We start from the raw sequence: 19,134 nt of genomic DNA on the forward strand, positions 1-19,134 counted from the left end.
GTTAAAAAGTGAAAAAATATGAATTTTTATAGTTTTGAAAATTTTTAAATCCTGGCATTTCTAAAAAATTTTACGATTACACTTATAATATGGTACTCAAATTAAAGCTTATTTAAAGAGCTTTCAGATGCATTTTACAGAATTTCAATAAGTTATCCCATTCAAAAGTTATTCGATCAAGAAAGTGAAGAAATATGAATTTTTATGAATTTGAAAATTTTGAAATCATGGAATTTCTAAATTACTTAACCGATTAAGCTCATTTTCGAACTTGACCTCGGTATCTATCTGTAGAATAAGTATGTTGAGTTTGGTAAAGATCCATTGTAAATTGGCGACGCTATCGAGGTGACAAGCCGCGTTATATCGTATATATATAAAAATATACATACATATATAAACTTTTGAACCATATGTATTTTCTGACTCAGCTCGTCGAGTTAAGTCGGAATATAGCAAAGTTTTTCAAAAGTTTCGTCATGAGGACCATTGCAATAGTTAGATTTCTATGAAATCTACTAAAAATCACCATATATTTTACAAAAAAATTAGCTTTTAAAATCTTTATTTTTAGGAATTATCTACAAAAATATGAATCTAAAAATTTTAACAAATATAAAAAATAGAATACATAAATTTAAGCAATAATAATTGAGAGTTAATAAATGATAAATTAAGCTAAATTTATCATTCACGCTTGATAAATACATTTTTTACGTAAACTTTCAATAGCATAACTGTAAGCTTTTTTTAAACATACTAATGTTTATATTTTTTTAAATAAGTAATAATCTTGTAAAATTTAACTGGATATTCTATGAAACATTTCAATCGCTACGATCGTTTATATTTGTTTGATTAGTATCATTTTCATTGTCAGTATTTTCATCTTCTTCTTCCAAATTACTGCTATTTTTTCGGATTACCCGATTTTGTAAGTCGTATGTAACTCTTGCAATTCTTGTAGCGGCTTTAAATTTTATTGTCATTTTTTGTTTTTCCATTTTTGATTTCCACTGAAATAATCAAAATATTATTTCAACGTTAAATTAATTCAATAAAAATTAATAATTCTATTAATGATGCATAATTGTTAAATTTATACCTTTTCATCTCTTGACGGCAATTCACCAAGGTAAGTTTGCATATCAGATTTCTTTGGATCAGCTATTGCCAAAACTGATAGACAACCATCTACCGTACCCAATACTATACTTTTACCATCATAAGTACTATCAACAGCGCTTAATTCAGCTGGCACACGATAATTAGCAATCATTTCACAATCAGATGATCTGAAATATATTAAAATACTTTTTAAAACACCGTAATGCTATATATTTGAAGTAAACTCAGTAACATATAATTTTTTTTACTCTATTGAATTTATTAACTAACCGGAAGACTCTTATAGTTTTTCTACCACTGTGATAGTAAAATACATATTCATCTGTTCTGTTGAACATTGATATTACAGTAAATACTCCCTCAGCTACTTTTGGAATATATGTTTTAACAGTGGTGCCTTTTTTCAACTCCACAAGCTCTAAACCACCTCTTTTGTTTTGAAATTTTAGATAAATTAAAAAAAAAAAAATAATTATTAAGTCTGAATGATATATTAGAAGTCGATAAATATATAATTAACGTTATAACTACCTGCTAGGAGCATAAAGAGTATACTTTCCATCTTTACTAATGTTACCACTCCATCGAGGTATGGACCGAATAACTTTCTTCTTATTTATATCCATAATTATACCTTTGTCAGAGCCAATAATACCAATAAATTGTGGTTTAGTCGGCATTGGGACAACGCTATTAATATTCTTAAAACCTGGCAATTTAATAGGAATTTTATGTAACAAAGCTCCTGTATTTGCATTATAAACTATTATGCAATCTCTTGTTGATTTTTCAGCCGCTGGGACAATAAAATTTGCACCGTCTGAAGTAACAACTACTTTTCGAAACGGTGTTCCAGTGTGACATCGTACAGGATACTCGAAAGTAAATAAGGTTTTTCCATCTGTAATAATAAACTTTCTCAGTTATTGCAATTAATTACGTAAAAAAAAAAAATAAAATAAAAAAAAATACCTGGAATAGTTCGCATAACAAGTGTTGCAGTAGTCTTCATACATTCAACCCCTACTGGATTATTAGGTCTTGAAATAGCTATAAATTTAGTAGCACTACTGGACTCTAACGGTTGTTGTTGAATTAATGACAACTGTCGAACATTCAATTGTTCTTTTTTATAAAGTACTTGTTCGGTAACTCTATTCCAAATCAAGACATTACCCGACTCAATAGAAATAATATATTTCCCATCATGTGTAATCACAGCATGAGTAACGATAGCACCAAGTGGACTGTCCGCTAATTTTGACACTAATTTTCCCGATTGTATATTCCATACACCAACACAACTACGTGTTACTGTTACAGCTAAGTTACATTCTTCTGCTAAACATATAGAATCGATCTGCAGCTCGTGCCTATCAATAACGTGCACTTGTTCAAAAATATTGTCAATATTCCAAACTTTTACCGTTCTATCTATACTAGAAGTTATGACACAGTTCCAGTTTCCAATAGTTAATGCTTCCAGTTGAATTATTCGTGCAAAATGAGCGTCCAGCGTTTTTAATAATTCACAAGTTTTCAAACTCCAAACATAAAGATTTTTTCTAACACCAGCAACTGCATAATTTCTCTCGTTATTGCCATTTTCATTATTGTTACTTCCACTTATCATTATAGAATTAGAACAGAGCATTCGGGTGCTGATATTTCTGATACCATTAGGTAATGTAAGTACAGCAGGATTATATTTCATTGGAGTTGTAGAATCAATCTTATCAGACGATATTAATGACAACCACCAAACGATAAAACCGTTGCCAGTAGTTGCTAGTAATGTTTCTTCATCTCTGTCAATTTTTAATTGCAGTATATACTCTGTAGTGTCGTTATAAGCTCGTGGTAGATCATAATGTCGTTTCCAACAGCAACTACATGACTCTCCAGTCATGTCAATAGTGTATTTAGTTACGCGATAGTCACCTTTTGTAGTGCATGCATAAAATGTTTTTTTGTCATTTGTCAACACCATTGCACTGTGAAATTCGAGAGGATTTTCAAATACCTCAGGCTGCCGGTTGTCAGATTCAATATACTGCTTTTGATGATATTCACAATAATTAATTTTGATATTTTTCTCATTATTATAAAAAATGAGCATTGATGGATCATCTAATTTACCAGACCAAAAAACAATCCTGTATTCTGTCAAATCCGTATATTCGATCACTAAGTTAGTTAAAATAGAGGATTAATTTTATAAAGCATTATTTTTATCAATTATACAAAATTACTTGATAGTAAAAACTCACAGAGAATTTTCCATTTATTATAGTCAACTTCTGGCGTAGTCGACGTGTGCCTTGAAAGTAAATTTCCACGCAGATCAAATCGACACCATTCATGTGTACCATAAATAAATGCATACTGATTCATTAAATAAACTCCACATACTGAACTATCTTCATCATTATCACTTTCATCATTTACTAAAGGATTATTTACAATAACAAATTCACTGGTCAGTGTGTTTAAAATAACAATTTGATTATTGCTGGTGAAAGCCGCTGCATATCTATTATCCGGACTAAGAACAAGTTGTTGCATTACTCCTTCGATATTTGGATTGACATCTCGGGTCATATCACTCGTACTTAAATCCCACGTTATAAATCTGTTGGATATTGACACTACGTAACGATAATCAGATGTTAGGCAAAACCCAAACACAGCAAATTGATGACCTTCCAGAGAATACTAAAATACATTTATAGAAATATTATGAATTTAAAAAAATTACATGTTTTTTTTTCATAATTTACCTTTAAAGGACCACCAGGTGTATGAAGACAATGATAAAGAGGCATAAGAGAACAGTCTTTTATGCCGTCATTATCACAAGCTCGTAGTAACATACGTACATTGTTGTTATGTTCTATTTCTGGAAGTAATCTACCAACTAATTGAGGTGCTAACATATTAGGATGATTACCTAAAATAGCTCCCCCCAATCGCAATGCATCAGCTACAAGCATTAATTCCCTAAATAAAAATTATATTGATTACAATAATTGCAATACGATAATTCTATGCTTTAATTTTTTATTTTTACCGAACGAAATTGTGATCTTCAATATTATTGCAAGCATCTTCAAAATCTGAAAGAACAGCTTGAAGAGGACAAGAACTAAGTTTGGCATGTAACCATTCATAATTAAATAATACATTTTCAAATAAATCCTTGAAACGCCTTGCACGAACTAGGTGATACGGTAATTCACCAAATTTACGTAAATTATAACGTGATAATTTTCCTTCTTTCGAATAAAACGCCAATGGTTGTTCCGGTACTTTTCTATCGGCTACACCCTCTTTGTCTTGTAAATTAAATCTATGACGTTGAATTTCTGTATACTTGAAAGGTTTTGGTATACCACCGCCCCAAATTCCAAGATAATAGTCGGCTATCATTGAATGAAAATACATAGCCATGTTCATATTTTTAAAGTATCTTTCTTTGGCAGCATCACGGAACTGCCTGTGGTACCAATTCAGTACACTGACACCATCAGCTTCTCGTTCACTCAAGTAATTTGGTAAATCATTGCGTATACGTGTCCACAAAAGTGGTGGTATTCTACGTACTGGTGGTAAATGATATTGGTAAACGTCATCGAGAACTTTATCATCAAGAGAAATTAAATCCTCCAACTCTGATTCAGATAAGCCAGATTTTGCAGCTGTTATGTACGCTAAAGCATGAAAGACTAATATTTTTCCATGTTGTTTTTCAATTCTCTCAAATAGCATCATGATACTGTCCATTACGGTATTTGCTAGGTGAGTATCTGCTGGTTTGGTATAACTGCGCCATCGACATATTTCAGCAAACACGAGTTTTACAAAAATTGGCAAAGAGCAATTTGATATTGCGTTTGCCACAAGTCTCCATTGGTAGTTATTCAAATCTCTGTGAGCTGTTTTCATCCACATTCTGCTCAATCAAAAATATTACAAGTTATTTTAAAATTAATAATAATTATTAATACAACTGGAGGTGATATTAATGTATGTACTTAATAACATCCATTGCTAATTCTTCGCCGAGTGCAGTTACTTCAATAAAGCTTTCTTCAGTGTCTATCATACGACGTAGAAGATGATAATCTCGTGAAATAATTGGATTCGATACTTCTGATGCGCATGAAAGTATCATCTATTATAATATAAAGAAAATATTACTTTATAATTTGTTTTTTTAACAAAAATTTTAAGCTGCATAATTTGCCTTGCAATAACGAGGTAATCGAGTAGGAAGCCACGATAATTTATTCCCCTGCATTCCTGTCAATTGATCCACACTGTCTAAAAATAAAAGTATAGGCTGATTTGCCGTAGCAAAAATCAACAGATGTTTAAAGTGTGCAGTCAATGGGACTAGATCATCAGGAATTTCATCAAATGGTAGCATGAAATTATACGATATCTGAAAATATCAAATAAAAAAATGTAAGAAAATATATTTGGAATTTGCATTGATTGGATATAGTTTTACCTGTTGACAAATAGATATGAGAGTTGGAGTAAGAGCACTGCTGTCAGGAGTAGTACCTAAATATCTGATGATATTAATAGATTTTCTTCCCATAAGCCAAACAGTACTACTCAACCCCGCAGCTTTTGCCAGTAATGAGGTTTTTCCACAACCCCCTTCACCGTAAAGAACTAAAGGCTTATCACTTTCACCCAGCATATAGTCTTTAATTTTCTCTAGTGAATCTTCTCGGCCATAAAAAACTCTAACGGAATTGTTGCATGCATGTAGATGCTGTAAAAGTTCTGTTATAATTTGTCCTTGCGCAGAGCTGTCTTCTTTTCTCATTGCTCGATCGACGAGTTTTATTATATTTCGATAAAAGTGAGTAATGAAATGTTGGAGATACTCTGAATGAGTTTCAGTATCCAATCCTTCTCGTCCAATCCACTCTACAGTGTACCTAAATGATTATGAAAATATATTTTTATTAAATTTATATCATCATTATTATTATTATAGATTATATACTAAACAAAAATATATTTATGATGCTTATACCTTTGTAAATTAACGCTTTCAATTTTATTAGGTAATCTTTCGTCACGCAAATCTGCTAATAATTTAGACGCTTCGTTGTCCAAACTTCTGTTAAGTATATCGAGAAAAAGACTTGCTTTTCTCAAATTTTGTAAATTTATATTATTTATATAGCGGACATACGCTAAACAATGATTTTTAGTATTTTTCACATTTAAAATTCCATTAATTACTTCTCTTTCAGTAACTAAACAAATAAATAGTTAGTAAAAAATATAATAAATGATCGAATTATATAATTTTTAATTATTACCAGACATAAAATAATTATGCATTGTATCTTTATCGAATTTTCCGGAATTATAAAGTGATTGCGCGCCTTTTCGAAATAGTTTTTGCATCTTGACCATCGTATCCCACCAAGCGGCTTGATCTTCTTGCTGGAGCTTTGGAATCCTCTGAAAATTTGTTAAAAGAAATAAAAATTAGCATTACTTTGCACTATATTACAAACATTTTTACATATATTTATAAGTAAGCGTGTACATACTTTGTTGTTAAAATTTTTAAGAATCGAAGAAATAGGCTGTAAAATACTAGTTGGTGGTACTGCATTACTATCTTTCTTGTACCATGTTTCAAAAACTTCGACATCTGTACCCTGACTTTCTAAATCAGCTTTTATCATATCAAGTTCTGAACTTAGGACGTACGTCGGAATAGGTCGGTACCCATACTTTTGTCCTAGAAAAACCTAAACATAAATATATAATTCATTAAAATTATAAACGTATCGATTATAATAACTATTTATGTATCCCTTAATAAAAAAAAAAGATTTAAAACGATTCAACCCATACAAAATGTATATCTATATATTTGTCAAGTTGAATTTTTTTTAATTCCATTGAGCCATTTCGAAACTTTTCAAATCTTTTTTTCTAATCAAGGATATTAGAAGCACGTACAACAAAATTTGGGCCCATCGAAAGCCGCTGGCAATTTTCAATTTCTCTCATACAAAGTTCTGTTGTCATATGATCATCAGTTGCTTCATCACGAACACCCCATCTCATATCGACTACCTTAAGGTGTAAAATATCATGTTATACGAATTACGTAATTTATGCAGTATATTTTGATTCATAGAGCGCCGCATTGTAATGCCGCATTACCTGGAACTCAAGTCCATGCTTTTCTCGACAATAATCCTTTATTTTAGGGTAACATTGAGCCATCAATGTATTTCTTTCCATTGTTGTATCTAAAAAAAAAAAATAAATAAATACACAGCATTTAATTTTATTGAAAATTCTTTATGTACATTATTTATCATTATATCTGAAAATACTTGCCTGTAAATGTAGAACTCGTAAAAATACGAACTATTTTCGAACTAACTGGCGGTAAACTTTTTAATGATCCAGAAAAAATAGAGTCGATCACTTTTTCATCCATTTTTAAATTTTTATTTATTATTTACTAAGCAGGCATGTATTTCGTACCACAGCTGTTTGCGATAAGTTTTAAAAACGAAGTGAAGAAAAAACTCATGAAGAAATTCTATTTAACAGGTTGCTAAGGTAACATTATGTGATTGTTCTTGCGCATGTAATCATCATAACATACGAACATTCAAAACTTAACAATATTTTTATCGATTTAATAATGCATACCAAAATAAATTACTGCGTAAAATAAATTACGCGTTTAAAAAAAATTAAAAAAAAGTGTCAGTAATCATTTGATCTCCTCATGGCTTATGATTTAAAAAAAGGTCGTTCTAGCTCATAAATCTCACCAATCTCAATCAGACTTTCTCAGGTTTCATAAAATTTTATTTAATTCTTACTATTTCATTCATGAAATAATAGAATTTTTTATTATATTTTTACAAATTTACTATGATCTTATGACAACATTAAACGAAGCATGCAAACTGCTAATTTACATCTGAGTATTTATATATACCAAAAATATTATAATGATATCCAAATTATAAAACCGTATTTCTTATGAATGTCAATAAAACTTCATAACTCGTAACTTAAAATATAAAAAATTCCATAACGCACAACTCAATTATAAAATATATAAAAGGTAACTTCTACAAAAAGATTCAAATGTATTTATTTAAATTTTAATTTTATGAAGTATTTCATTTATTAATTAAAAAAAAATATTTTAATAAATCCATGAAAATTATTCTTATTATCCTCATATTATTATTTCATAATTGTGATATAAAACAGTTAACTAAACTGGTTAACATTTTTGTATGGTTTCTGATAATTTAACTTATAAATTGCAATAGCAATTAATGATGTTTATGTTTGAGTAATAATAGTTTTGTGGTATTTTTTTTGAATGTTCAAAGTAATACAATCAATGATAATATTACGGAAAATTTTAACAAATTTAACAAATATAAATACCTAATACGTATATGAATATACAATAATCTATTATTAATCGCCAATGACAGAGTGCTTTTAGTGGAATTTTGTAATTTCAATTGAATCTATGATTCGTCCCAAAATGAACGAAAAATAATAAACTTGCTGTGAGTTTTTACTTTACCATTCAAATAAATGTATATAATACACATACTTACATTATACTCAAAAATAACTACCAATTTGGAGTTGACTAATAAACGTATCAGCATTATCTATTCAAATATTTGCAATAGTTATTAAGAAAAGATTAATTTGAAAAATAATAATAATTAATTTTTCGTAAATGTTAATTGCGATTATTTGCATGAGAAATTAAGTATATTTTTCTTTCTTATATCATATCCGAAGTGATATTTTTATTTTATTATGTCTACCCATATTTTTATTTTAATAAGATTTAGACGTATTCCATTTATTAATATTGATTAAATTTGAATTTTTTGATAATCAATTCTACTAAATATTATTTAGTGATAAAAATGAATAGTTATGATTTTTTATAGTCTGATTGTGTCGATTGTTAACATGTATTCTTGAGCTTCTATTCATTCTCCGATGTTTATTTTGTAACGACTACAAAAATTTGATTATTATCATGAAATAGTTGTTATATTATCACATGTAATTTTTTCAATCCTTGTATTTGTATAAAACTTCTCTAGAACTACTAACTACACATGATACTTACATTTTTATTATTACCATTAACTTAAACAATAAAAGCATTCAAATAAAAATATTTTTCAATACATAACACATAAATACAGTTCAATTAAAAAGTTTCATTTATTTTAATTAACATTATTTTTCATTTACAATAAAAACACTTTTTGTCCGAAAAATTTTTTGATAGACGATCCAAAATGCTACTATTCTTTACAATGATTTTTACAAGTCTCTTTTGAATTGATACAAATTTTTTTCAAATTCGTTTACAAGAAATGGATTCATAATTCATCACGATAATTAAAAAAGAAAAAAAAATGAGATGTTATTTTTTTAAAAAATTAGGAAAACGGTTGACCCTGAAGGCCATCCCTGCAACTTCCCGCTAATTCCATACTTAGGCGCTTAAAATTGCACCAATGACGTTTTTGAGCTCTTCGAGCTCAAAAATACAATTTATGGGTTATTTTGAGCTCTCCGAGCTCAAAGAGATTGCTTTCCTATGCTTTAAAACTCTTTGAGCTCAAAAGTCTGATAGAGATTTGATAAGACACTATTTTTTGAATTTTTAAACCGCAATAACTTTTAAATGAATAAAACGATTTTTACGCGGTTAGAAGCATTCGACGCAGTTTTTTAAGCCTCACAAAGAATCTTAAATTTTGAATCAATCGCGCTAGGAATTTTGGAGTTATTCCGAAAAAACACTTTTTTCGGTTTTCTTTCGTTCACGATATGTCTCGAACGAATCAACCGATTTTGACCGGACTGGTGGCGATCGACGTGGTTTTTTGAGGTTAAGAGCTGATTAGTTTTTGGAATTGAACCTTTAAGCCGTTTAAAAGTTATTCCAAAAAAACCACATTTGAAAAAAATTTTTTTTTCAGTTTTTTTAAGATTTCTCAAAATCTATTGATCTGAATCGGTCCAAATAGTTTTCAAAATCTAAGTTTGGTGAAGCCCTTTCGAATGGCACCAACCGCGATGAAATCGGTCAAGCCGTTCAAAAGTTATAAGCGGTTCACATACTTTCACACACACACACACACACACACACACACACACACACACACACACACACACACACACACACACACACACACACACACACACACACACACACACACATACATACAGACACCGTGACAACCTCGCGGGGATAGTCAGGGAAGCTTCCTGTGACCTTCAAACGTCGAGATCTGATGAAAACTCGATTTTTGCAAAACGGGGTGAAAACAATAACTTCCCGATTTTTGAAAATCTTCGATTTTCTCAGCGGGAAGTTAAAAATTTAAGAATTTTCTCTTTTATTCGAATATAATATTTTTAAATTTGAAAATTTACTTCAAGGATTCACTTTAAGGAAATTTGAATTTAAAAAAATGATTTATTTATGAAATATGAAATTAATAATACAAAAAGTAGTGTAAATATTGATTCATTAAAAGTTCAATGTTTATTTGAGTTTATATAAATTAAGATTATTACCGCGATTAGTAGATGGGTAGAAAGAATCAAATACGCTCACAACAAGGTGATAATTATCTACAAAGCCCTTTATACGAGGAGCTAAATTATCGTACATTACCACGAAGAATGGAAGTGTAGAATTGGTATAACGCTTTTCCAACCATGCCATAGGATCGTTGAAAAATATGTCAGCTTCATTTAGGTAATTATCTTGATTTTTTAGATTTGGTTCGCAGTTTAAAAGTTCCATTGGAATGTCTTCATGAACATGGCTGTATAATGGTGTTGAGTAGCAAGGTGTCAAAAACATTACGTCAACATTAGAAGGACTACTAGCTATCTCTTCTCTTAAATAACTCATAATCTCTGTTGATCCACTTCGATCATTAGCAAAAGAGTAAAAAATACCGATATTTATAATAATTGTAACCAGAATTATGATTCTTGATATTAGTTCACTACACACCTCATCACACCATTCAAATTTAGCGGATAAGAAGACTAGTAATGGTAAAAGTGAAAGAAGAAAATGATGCTCTCTATGTGGTAATAATGAGTGCCACAGGATTGTCCAGCAGAATATAATTATGCTTGTCTCTTGCCTTTCATCGTCCATTTCGTTAAAGAATAATTTCATAAACACGAAGGGTAATGTAAACATTCCGAAACCCAAAAAATAGGGTATTGTGCTATAAATATACCATAGTATGTATTTTGTTTCATAGTGATTGCCGATGCCGGTGAAAATATTGGTTTTGAAAAATTCCCACGGAGTTACCACAAGTTGTCCATAGCAGCAGCTGTCGATAGCGATTGCGATTCCAGAAACACACATCCCAATGAAGAAATAGTCTTTTATGAGCTGCTTAATGGTTTTGTTACTATAGTACATGTGGCGTATGTATAATGGAGCACACATAATTGCCGAGGTCGGTCTAATAAAAAACATAAAATCCATTAGCCAGATGAACTTAGATCCATGTTTGTCTTTATCTTCCCACGGGTAGATTGATAAAGCTATAATCATCAATGAAGCTTCCAAGGTATGGTTTAGTGTTTTTGTAGAACAAAATTGCCAGAATCCGTTTAACACTAAGAGGCTTGCTGCTTCGGGGCTATTGGTCCATTTCAAAAATCGGTATTCAGCAAACACACTTAACACAGCTTGAAATATTCTTGGTGAATAAATAATCATCAACGGATAGTCCAACCCAACGATGGCTAGTATCTTGTATATAATCGAGATGATGAATGGATAAATATAGCTTTGGGTCATGGATCTCCATTCCCAGGTACGATAACCATATTCAAAAGCTTGAAGATGAGCCACCTCTAAATTCTGCCAATTTCCATCAGGATCGCAATCATTCGTTACGAAAGAGAGAACTATTATTTTAACTATTATGCTCAACCATAGCACATTTTTCTCTAACATCTCATGAACGTCGGGAACCATTGTGAATGTTGATAAATTTTAGCACTGAACTATTAACTGATCTGATCACTTGGGCAGTCTCGATTGAACTGAAGCTCTCACAACGCAAGTATTCACAGTTAGCATAGCTGCTAGCTGAAGAAATTTCATTTAATCCTAGATAAACCTTTCTCGGAAATTGTTTCACATTTTAGGTTTCAATAATACGTCTTAAAATTATACTGCGTTTACAAGGTCGATGATATCACTGCGAAAATATTCGAAAGCAATACGGCGTTGACAACATTTCTTTTATCCCTTTTTTCCCTAAACGTATAATCCTGTAATTTTTAGATTTATCATTCTCATTGTTGAAAATAAATAGTTATTCATTAATCTAATCATTACTGTATGATAATATAATGTTTTTATTAACAGTGGTACGATCGATAATAATACTGTTGATAGTTTTTATTTATTTTTCAAATATCAATACATATTTTTACAAAATTATTCCTAGCTCATAAATTACTAAGTATTGAAATACTGTAAGTATGTAGATATTGAGAATTTATGCGATTAAAATAGCAATCTATTGTCTATTTTTAAAATATAATAATTTAAATTATATGTATGATTATTTTTAGGATAAATTAAGATCATAGTTATTTTAATTTTTACATTATACTATTTGAGGAATAATTACAATGTTCTGATTGTTAATGTTAGTTTCCAATATATGTAAATTGCATTTTTTTTTTTTTTTTTTTTAATGTTATTTTCGCTTTTTCAACACATACTTTCTGAAACAAAATATGAAATCTAATAAATTATCATCGGTACCAGTAATTCATTTTGGTTAATATATAAGTATTTTATGCGTATAATATCTTGACGAAATATTTCAAATTAAATAAAAGAAAATTTTTTTGATTTCTTTAATAATTGTAATATGAGTAATATGAGTATTGTAATATGCAAAAATATGACAGAAATACACCAGAGTATACTTGGAACTTGAAGCTGGAGTCTAGAGCAGTCTGTTCATTACGAATAAGCGTGTTTGTAAATTCTTAGTCAAGATCTTGAGCATAGACGAGGCCAGATGGCCTAAACTCGGCTTTAGACAGGATTGCATGAACATCACCAACAGTAAAACATCCAAGTGGGGCAAAGCAATGGGGAAAACACTGAGGTTGATTGACTATGAAGATATTTTTCAGCTCATATGGGAACGGCAAGATGCAAAAACAATTAAACAAAAGTCTTACTGCCAGTTGTATAAGTTTATTAAAACTATCAACAGCTACGAAGACTATTATTAAAACAAATCCAGTGAAGGCTGGATGAAGGAAGTGTAGTCCAGGCTGAGGTGCGGCAACATTGTTCGTTATAGTAAAAAAGGATACAAAGATTGTTTATCCATTTAACTTAAGAGGTCTGCACGCACTTACTTGCTATAGTGGAGAAAGACATCAGGAACGACGGACAAGAAGACATCTAAGGAGTGCAATAACTAACCGATATACTTCCATGTACCAAATACTAGCACAAGTAAAACTTGAAATAACAGTAGCACTAAGTAATAAATAGAGTAGTCATTAGAAGTAAGCAAAATACTAGCAATAGATTGCAGATACTGGGAGGGGAAATTTTAATAGTTAAAAAAATTATACTTCTTAAATAAATAAAAAAAAAAAGTCTTAAATTTCTATTTGTTTTCCAAAATAGATATAAAAATTCGTATTGCTGCACATAACTTTTATATCTATATGTATTTGTATAAAATTTCTATAGAACTATTAAGTACACTTGATATTTACATTTGTATTATTACTATTGAGTTAAATAACGAAGACATTATATTACAAATATTTTTTAATATTTAACATATAAATACAATTCAATTATAAAATTATATTTATTTAAGTAAACAATATTTTTCATTTATAATAAATATACTTTTTTCGGAAAAAATTTTTAATATATTTGTATATTATTAAAAATAAATTACAAATTCAAACGTTGAGGATTGAAAATATTACTTTACTTTAAAATAAAACTCTTATAGATTTACTTCTAGGAAATGTAAAAATTTTCAATTTTAATTTAAAAAAATGATTAATTTATAAAATGCGAAATTAATAAAACAAAAAATGATGTACATTTTGATCTATTATATGGGTATTGTTTTATATTTGAATTTATATAAATAAAGATTACTACCGCGATTCGTCGATGGGTGAAAAGAATCAAATACACTCAAAACAAGATGATAATTATCTATAAAACCCTTTATACGAGAAGCTAAATTATCGTACATTACCACGAATAAAGGAATTGTAGAATTAGTATAACGTTTTTCCAACCAGGCCATAGGATCGTTGAAAAATATATCAGCTTCATCTAGGTAATTATCTTGATTTTGCAGATTCGGTTCGCATGTTAAAAATTCCATTGAAATGTTTTGATGTACATAACTATAGAATGGTGTTGAGTGACAAGGTGTCAAAAACATGACGTCAATATCAAATTGGCTATTATAAATTTCATATCTTAAATAATGCATAATCTTTGTTGATCCTTGCTGATGTACAACACCGATATAACAAAGTAAACCGAAATTTATAAAGAGTAGTATAAAAACAATTATATTTTTTAATTTTTCAGAAACATACGTTTGATAGTTGAAGTTCGTGATTAGGTAGACGAGTAATGGTATCAGTGGGAGAATAAAACGATGCTCTTTATGAGGTAACAATGAATAGATTGTAATTGTCCATACGATTATAACAAGACTTATCAGTGGCTTTGAAATTAATTTTTTTTCATAAATGATATCACGAATTACAAAAGGTAAAATTATAACCTTTATAAGCAAAAAAACTGGTAATGCGCTGTATAAATACCAAAGAAGAGGTTGTTTTCCATAATGATTAGCGACGTTGGTTAAAACATTGACCTTGAAAAATTCCCATGGAGTTACCACAAGTTGTCCATAGCAGTAGCTGTCGATAGCGATTGCGATTCCAGAAACGCACAGCCCAATGAAAAAATAGTCCTTTATTAGCTGGATAATGCTTTTTTTAAATATGTAAACGTGATACAAGCATAAAGGAGCCCACATGATTGCTGCAGTTGGTCTAATGAAAAACATAAAACCCACTAGCCAGATAAAATTAGATTTATGCTTATCTTTTTCATTCCACGGAAATATTGATAAAGCTATCATTGTTAATGAAGTCTCCAGAGTGTTGATAAGTGTCCTTGTAGCACAATAATTCCAGAATGGATTCATGAGTAAGAAGACCGTTGTCAAATCGTTTTGAGTCCATTTAGAGAATCGGTATTCAGCAAATCCACTCAACATTGCTTGAAATAATCTTGGTAAGAAAATAATCATCTCTGGAGAGTCCAATCTGAAAATGGCAAGTGTCTTGTATATAATTGAGATGACGAATGGATAAACATAGCTGCGGATCTTGTAGTTCCATTCCCAAGTAAGATAACCATATCCAAAGGCTTGACGATGAGCCACTTCCAAAGACTGCCAGTATTCATCAGGAACGTAGAAAGTTTTTACAAGCCAACAAACTATTAGCTTGATGAAAATTAAAAGACACAAAAGATTCCTATCAGCCATTCTCCCAAATCTGAGGTAGTGTAAGAACATTGTTAATGATAATAATAAATTTTAGTACTAAACTATTAATTGATTTATTTACTCGAACAGCTTCGATTGAACTTAAGTTTTCCTCAAAGCAAATATTCATTACTAGGTTATTTGCCACGTAAAGAAATATTTTTTAATCGTAGATAAACTTTTTTTCGGAATTTTTTTACATTTTAGCTTTTAACAATACGTTTTATGAATGGACTAAAGGTTATAACACTCTGTTTACATTACAAGTTCGGTGATGTCATTGCAAGATATTTGAATGAAATAAGAGGTTGGTAACATTCATTACCGCCAAAATATAATTCATGATCCCAAGCGTCACAAATAAAAATGTTGACTTTTTGGTAGATTTCACTTAACAAGAAATTAAAAAATTAATAATCGTCAACTTAAATTCAACAAAACATTAACAAAAAAAAATTTGCGCCGCTTGGGATCGTGGTAACAATTGCTGGCGGCAATTTCAAAGTTTTTCTAAAATTTAAAACTAAGTGATTTCAAAATTTTATTTATTGATTTATTTAAGTGATAAATTTTCAAAAATACATTAAAATTTATCAAATAACGTAATTTTTAATTTTTTTTCCGTTCATTACTCGAATAAATAAATAAATAAAAAAATAATTAAAAACAAAGATATTTAAATAAAAGTAAACCAGCATTGCATTTTTTTTACACAGGTATATAATTCAATTAAGAAATTAACATTTCATGTTAATATAATAATGTTCCTTAAAATATGTAACTAATTCAGTATCTGTACAAATATTTATCACGAGCATGAGTACAAATAACAATAGATTGAACACCGTTCTTCGGTGATAATTTTTTTTCAAAGCCTACTAATCAAACTTAAGATGCTTCATTATAAAATCATTAATAAAAATGTGTGTATTATAATTGTAGTAAAAACTTTTTACTCTGCAACTTGAATTTTTAAAATTATCTTCGAATTGACCATAGAGGATCCAACTGGCTCAATGGGTCTACAGGTTGAGCTCTATCAGTCTTTTCCTCAGGATCTACGGTTAGTTGACCCGGCGATTGACCAGTCTTGTTATCTTTCACTGCAATACATATTATTGTATGAATAATCACTTCATCAATATCGTAGAAAACAAAATATCATATTATATTGATAACAAACCTTGCTGTCGTCCAAGTCCATGTTGCATGCCAACTCCTAAATTATGAAGGAAATCGTCAGAAGGATGAGCATGTTGATTTTTTTTAACCAGTCTTCCTTTGTTACCTTTTCCATTATCAAATCCATCAAAAGTTGATTTTGTTAAGGACAAAATTCCACCTAAAATCAATTATTAATCAATCAATTGAATTAAAATCCAGATATGAAATATAAATTTATTTACGTTTCATGAGTGTATCCTGAGCGTGATAGAGGACCATCCGATAGCCAAATAGAAGAAATTCTTTACTAATCAGGCACCTGCGGTACTTGATGAGAGTCGAAAAAACAAGAGGCACATCAACGACACCGTGACCGGCACGTACATGACATACAGTCGCGGCTGCAAGAAGAAAGAGGCCACTGAGAGGTCCACCAACAAGACAATGAACGACTATTGGCTTCGGACAGTGTCTTAGTGCTTGTTCAGACATAATATCTGTAGCAAATGATAACAAAGGTCTGGGACTGCTTGGTAAGCCTGTAGCGGGCCACGTTGGATATTGCATGTGAACAACAACTCTTTCGATTTTATGTTCTGAATGAACTATTCCAATAACTCTTTGGACGTGTGTTGTATGATTTGTTGAATTTTTCAACGATAATGTAAAACTGCCGATAGTTAAACTTTTTTCTTTGTTTGTAGGCCAGTAAATATCATTAAGCTGAGTATCAGAACATAAACAAGCAATTACTTCACTGCCTTGTTCCCAAATCATGGTCCAAAATGCTTCAAAATTTTGGGGCAAAGGCGCTTGAGCCACAATAAATTTTGGTGTCCATTGAGTCAAGTCTTTTACATGAGAAGCATTAATATAATCTGATGAGCGATCTCCTGTTGTTAATATTACTCTCGTCGAGTCATACGGTATCCATTCGCTAGTTCTATTTTCTGTCGAGTTAGCCTGAGCTACGGTAGTCGATTGTTTTTTTAGCTCACGTTCTTCAAAATCCTGAACTTCTTTCCATTTAATATCAAGATTTGTTGAGCCACTCAAAGTTTTTACCGTAAGACTATCCACAAATTTCTCATACTTTTCAGTATCTTTAATAAACTTTTGTAGAATAATTGAGTCACCTAGTGGATCTTTTTTTGGTTGAACGTCATTATACCAAGTGTCCCAGACAATTTGAAGGTTTTCAAGTTTGTCATCAATTTGCGATAAACTCATTACATCTTCTTTCGTTTCAACCGCCTTATCAATGTTAGGTATCGGAGAGCTAGTATCAGCTTTCGGTTCTTTGTCCATCGAATGAACTTCTGGTACCAATGGCGCATGGTTTATTGTAATATCTAAATCTGCAAGTAAATCCAAGTTGGACTTGGGTGCTATTGGATTATCTGACTTTTTAATTTCCGAATTTGTTGTTGTGGTTTTGTTGTTCGATGATTGAGTATAAGTTTGAACGTAACTAGTGTTTGGCTGGTTATTTAGTGTTGTAGAACCTAAAAATAAATAATAAAATTAAAAAAATATTTTTATATTAATTAAAAAAAAAAATACATAGGATATCTTGATTAGAATAAGGTTGAACACCATAAGGTGTTGTATAATAATTTTGCTCACCAACTTCTGGTTGAAAAGATCCATTAGAATAGTTCGACGATGTTGTGAGGTTTGTCGCAGATTCGTTATTAGCATTTGTGTAGTGCGAATTCGACTGATCATTAGTCTGAGAATTCGCATGGGAAATGTTAGCTTGAAGATTATTTCGTGAATCTTGATAACCAGAACTGTACTCATATCCACCGACAGTTGGATTAAACGAATATCCCGGATGCCCTTGATATGAATCACTTGACGAAGTATGAACTTGTTGCCCATCCCAAGTACCCGTATAATTTTGAGAGTATGAAGAATACTGCATAGTACCTGGATGACTCTGAAGAGAATACTGATAATTTTGCATTAATCCTGGAACGTTAGATGATTTAGCATGACTTTGAATTATTTCGGGATCATTAGCATAGTTAGCAGAAATATTTTGAGCTGCAACGGAATTCGGTGGCATTTGATATTGGTGTCCATTTGCATCAATAGAATAAGTTTGACCATAACTGTTGGGATACGTTTGGACAGGAGGATTTATTGGGACTTG

General features: G+C 30.5%; 4 protein-coding genes across 4 annotated transcripts; all 4 read right to left on the minus strand.

Moving 5' to 3' along the window:
• Nucleotides 1–658: 658 nt before the first annotated feature.
• LOC123268580 (NACHT and WD repeat domain-containing protein 2) lies at nucleotides 659–7,829 on the minus strand. The gene is made up of 17 exons (XM_044733807.1): nucleotides 7,516–7,829; nucleotides 7,336–7,424; nucleotides 7,129–7,245; nucleotides 6,711–6,914; nucleotides 6,474–6,618; nucleotides 6,182–6,407; nucleotides 5,642–6,083; nucleotides 5,375–5,572; nucleotides 5,163–5,302; nucleotides 4,199–5,080; nucleotides 3,909–4,128; nucleotides 3,399–3,843; nucleotides 2,101–3,315; nucleotides 1,660–2,029; nucleotides 1,399–1,557; nucleotides 1,106–1,295; nucleotides 659–1,016 (listed from the first exon to the last, which is right to left on the minus strand). Exons 1-17 carry the CDS (start codon nucleotides 7,616–7,618, stop codon nucleotides 828–830), a joined length of 5,334 nt encoding a protein of 1,777 aa, XP_044589742.1. The 5' UTR covers nucleotides 7,619–7,829; the 3' UTR covers nucleotides 659–827.
• Nucleotides 7,830–10,722: 2,893 nt separating this feature from the next.
• On the minus strand, nucleotides 10,723–12,301 carry LOC123268758 (GPI mannosyltransferase 3-like). The gene has a single exon (XM_044734117.1). It carries the CDS (start codon nucleotides 12,209–12,211, stop codon nucleotides 10,742–10,744), a length of 1,470 nt encoding a protein of 489 aa, XP_044590052.1. The 5' UTR covers nucleotides 12,212–12,301; the 3' UTR covers nucleotides 10,723–10,741.
• Nucleotides 12,302–14,242: 1,941 nt separating this feature from the next.
• LOC123268751 (GPI mannosyltransferase 3-like) lies at nucleotides 14,243–16,217 on the minus strand. The gene is made up of 2 exons (XM_044734105.1): nucleotides 15,895–16,217; nucleotides 14,243–15,822 (listed from the first exon to the last, which is right to left on the minus strand). The coding sequence occupies exon 2, from the start codon at nucleotides 15,810–15,812 to the stop codon at nucleotides 14,346–14,348; it is 1,467 nt and encodes a 488-aa protein (XP_044590040.1). The 5' UTR covers nucleotides 15,813–15,822; nucleotides 15,895–16,217; the 3' UTR covers nucleotides 14,243–14,345.
• Nucleotides 16,218–16,505: 288 nt separating this feature from the next.
• On the minus strand, nucleotides 16,506–19,128 carry LOC123268654 (tyrosine-protein phosphatase non-receptor type 11-like). Its single transcript, XM_044733940.1, has 4 exons — nucleotides 18,603–19,128; nucleotides 17,219–18,481; nucleotides 16,996–17,154; nucleotides 16,506–16,915 (listed from the first exon to the last, which is right to left on the minus strand). Exons 1-4 carry the CDS (start codon nucleotides 19,045–19,047, stop codon nucleotides 16,791–16,793), a joined length of 1,992 nt encoding a protein of 663 aa, XP_044589875.1. The 5' UTR covers nucleotides 19,048–19,128; the 3' UTR covers nucleotides 16,506–16,790.
• Nucleotides 19,129–19,134: the final 6 nt, after the last annotated feature.

Source organism: Cotesia glomerata, linkage group LG1 (assembly GCF_020080835.1).
Source record: "Cotesia glomerata isolate CgM1 linkage group LG1, MPM_Cglom_v2.3, whole genome shotgun sequence".
Lineage (NCBI taxonomy): Eukaryota > Metazoa > Arthropoda > Insecta > Hymenoptera > Braconidae > Cotesia > Cotesia glomerata.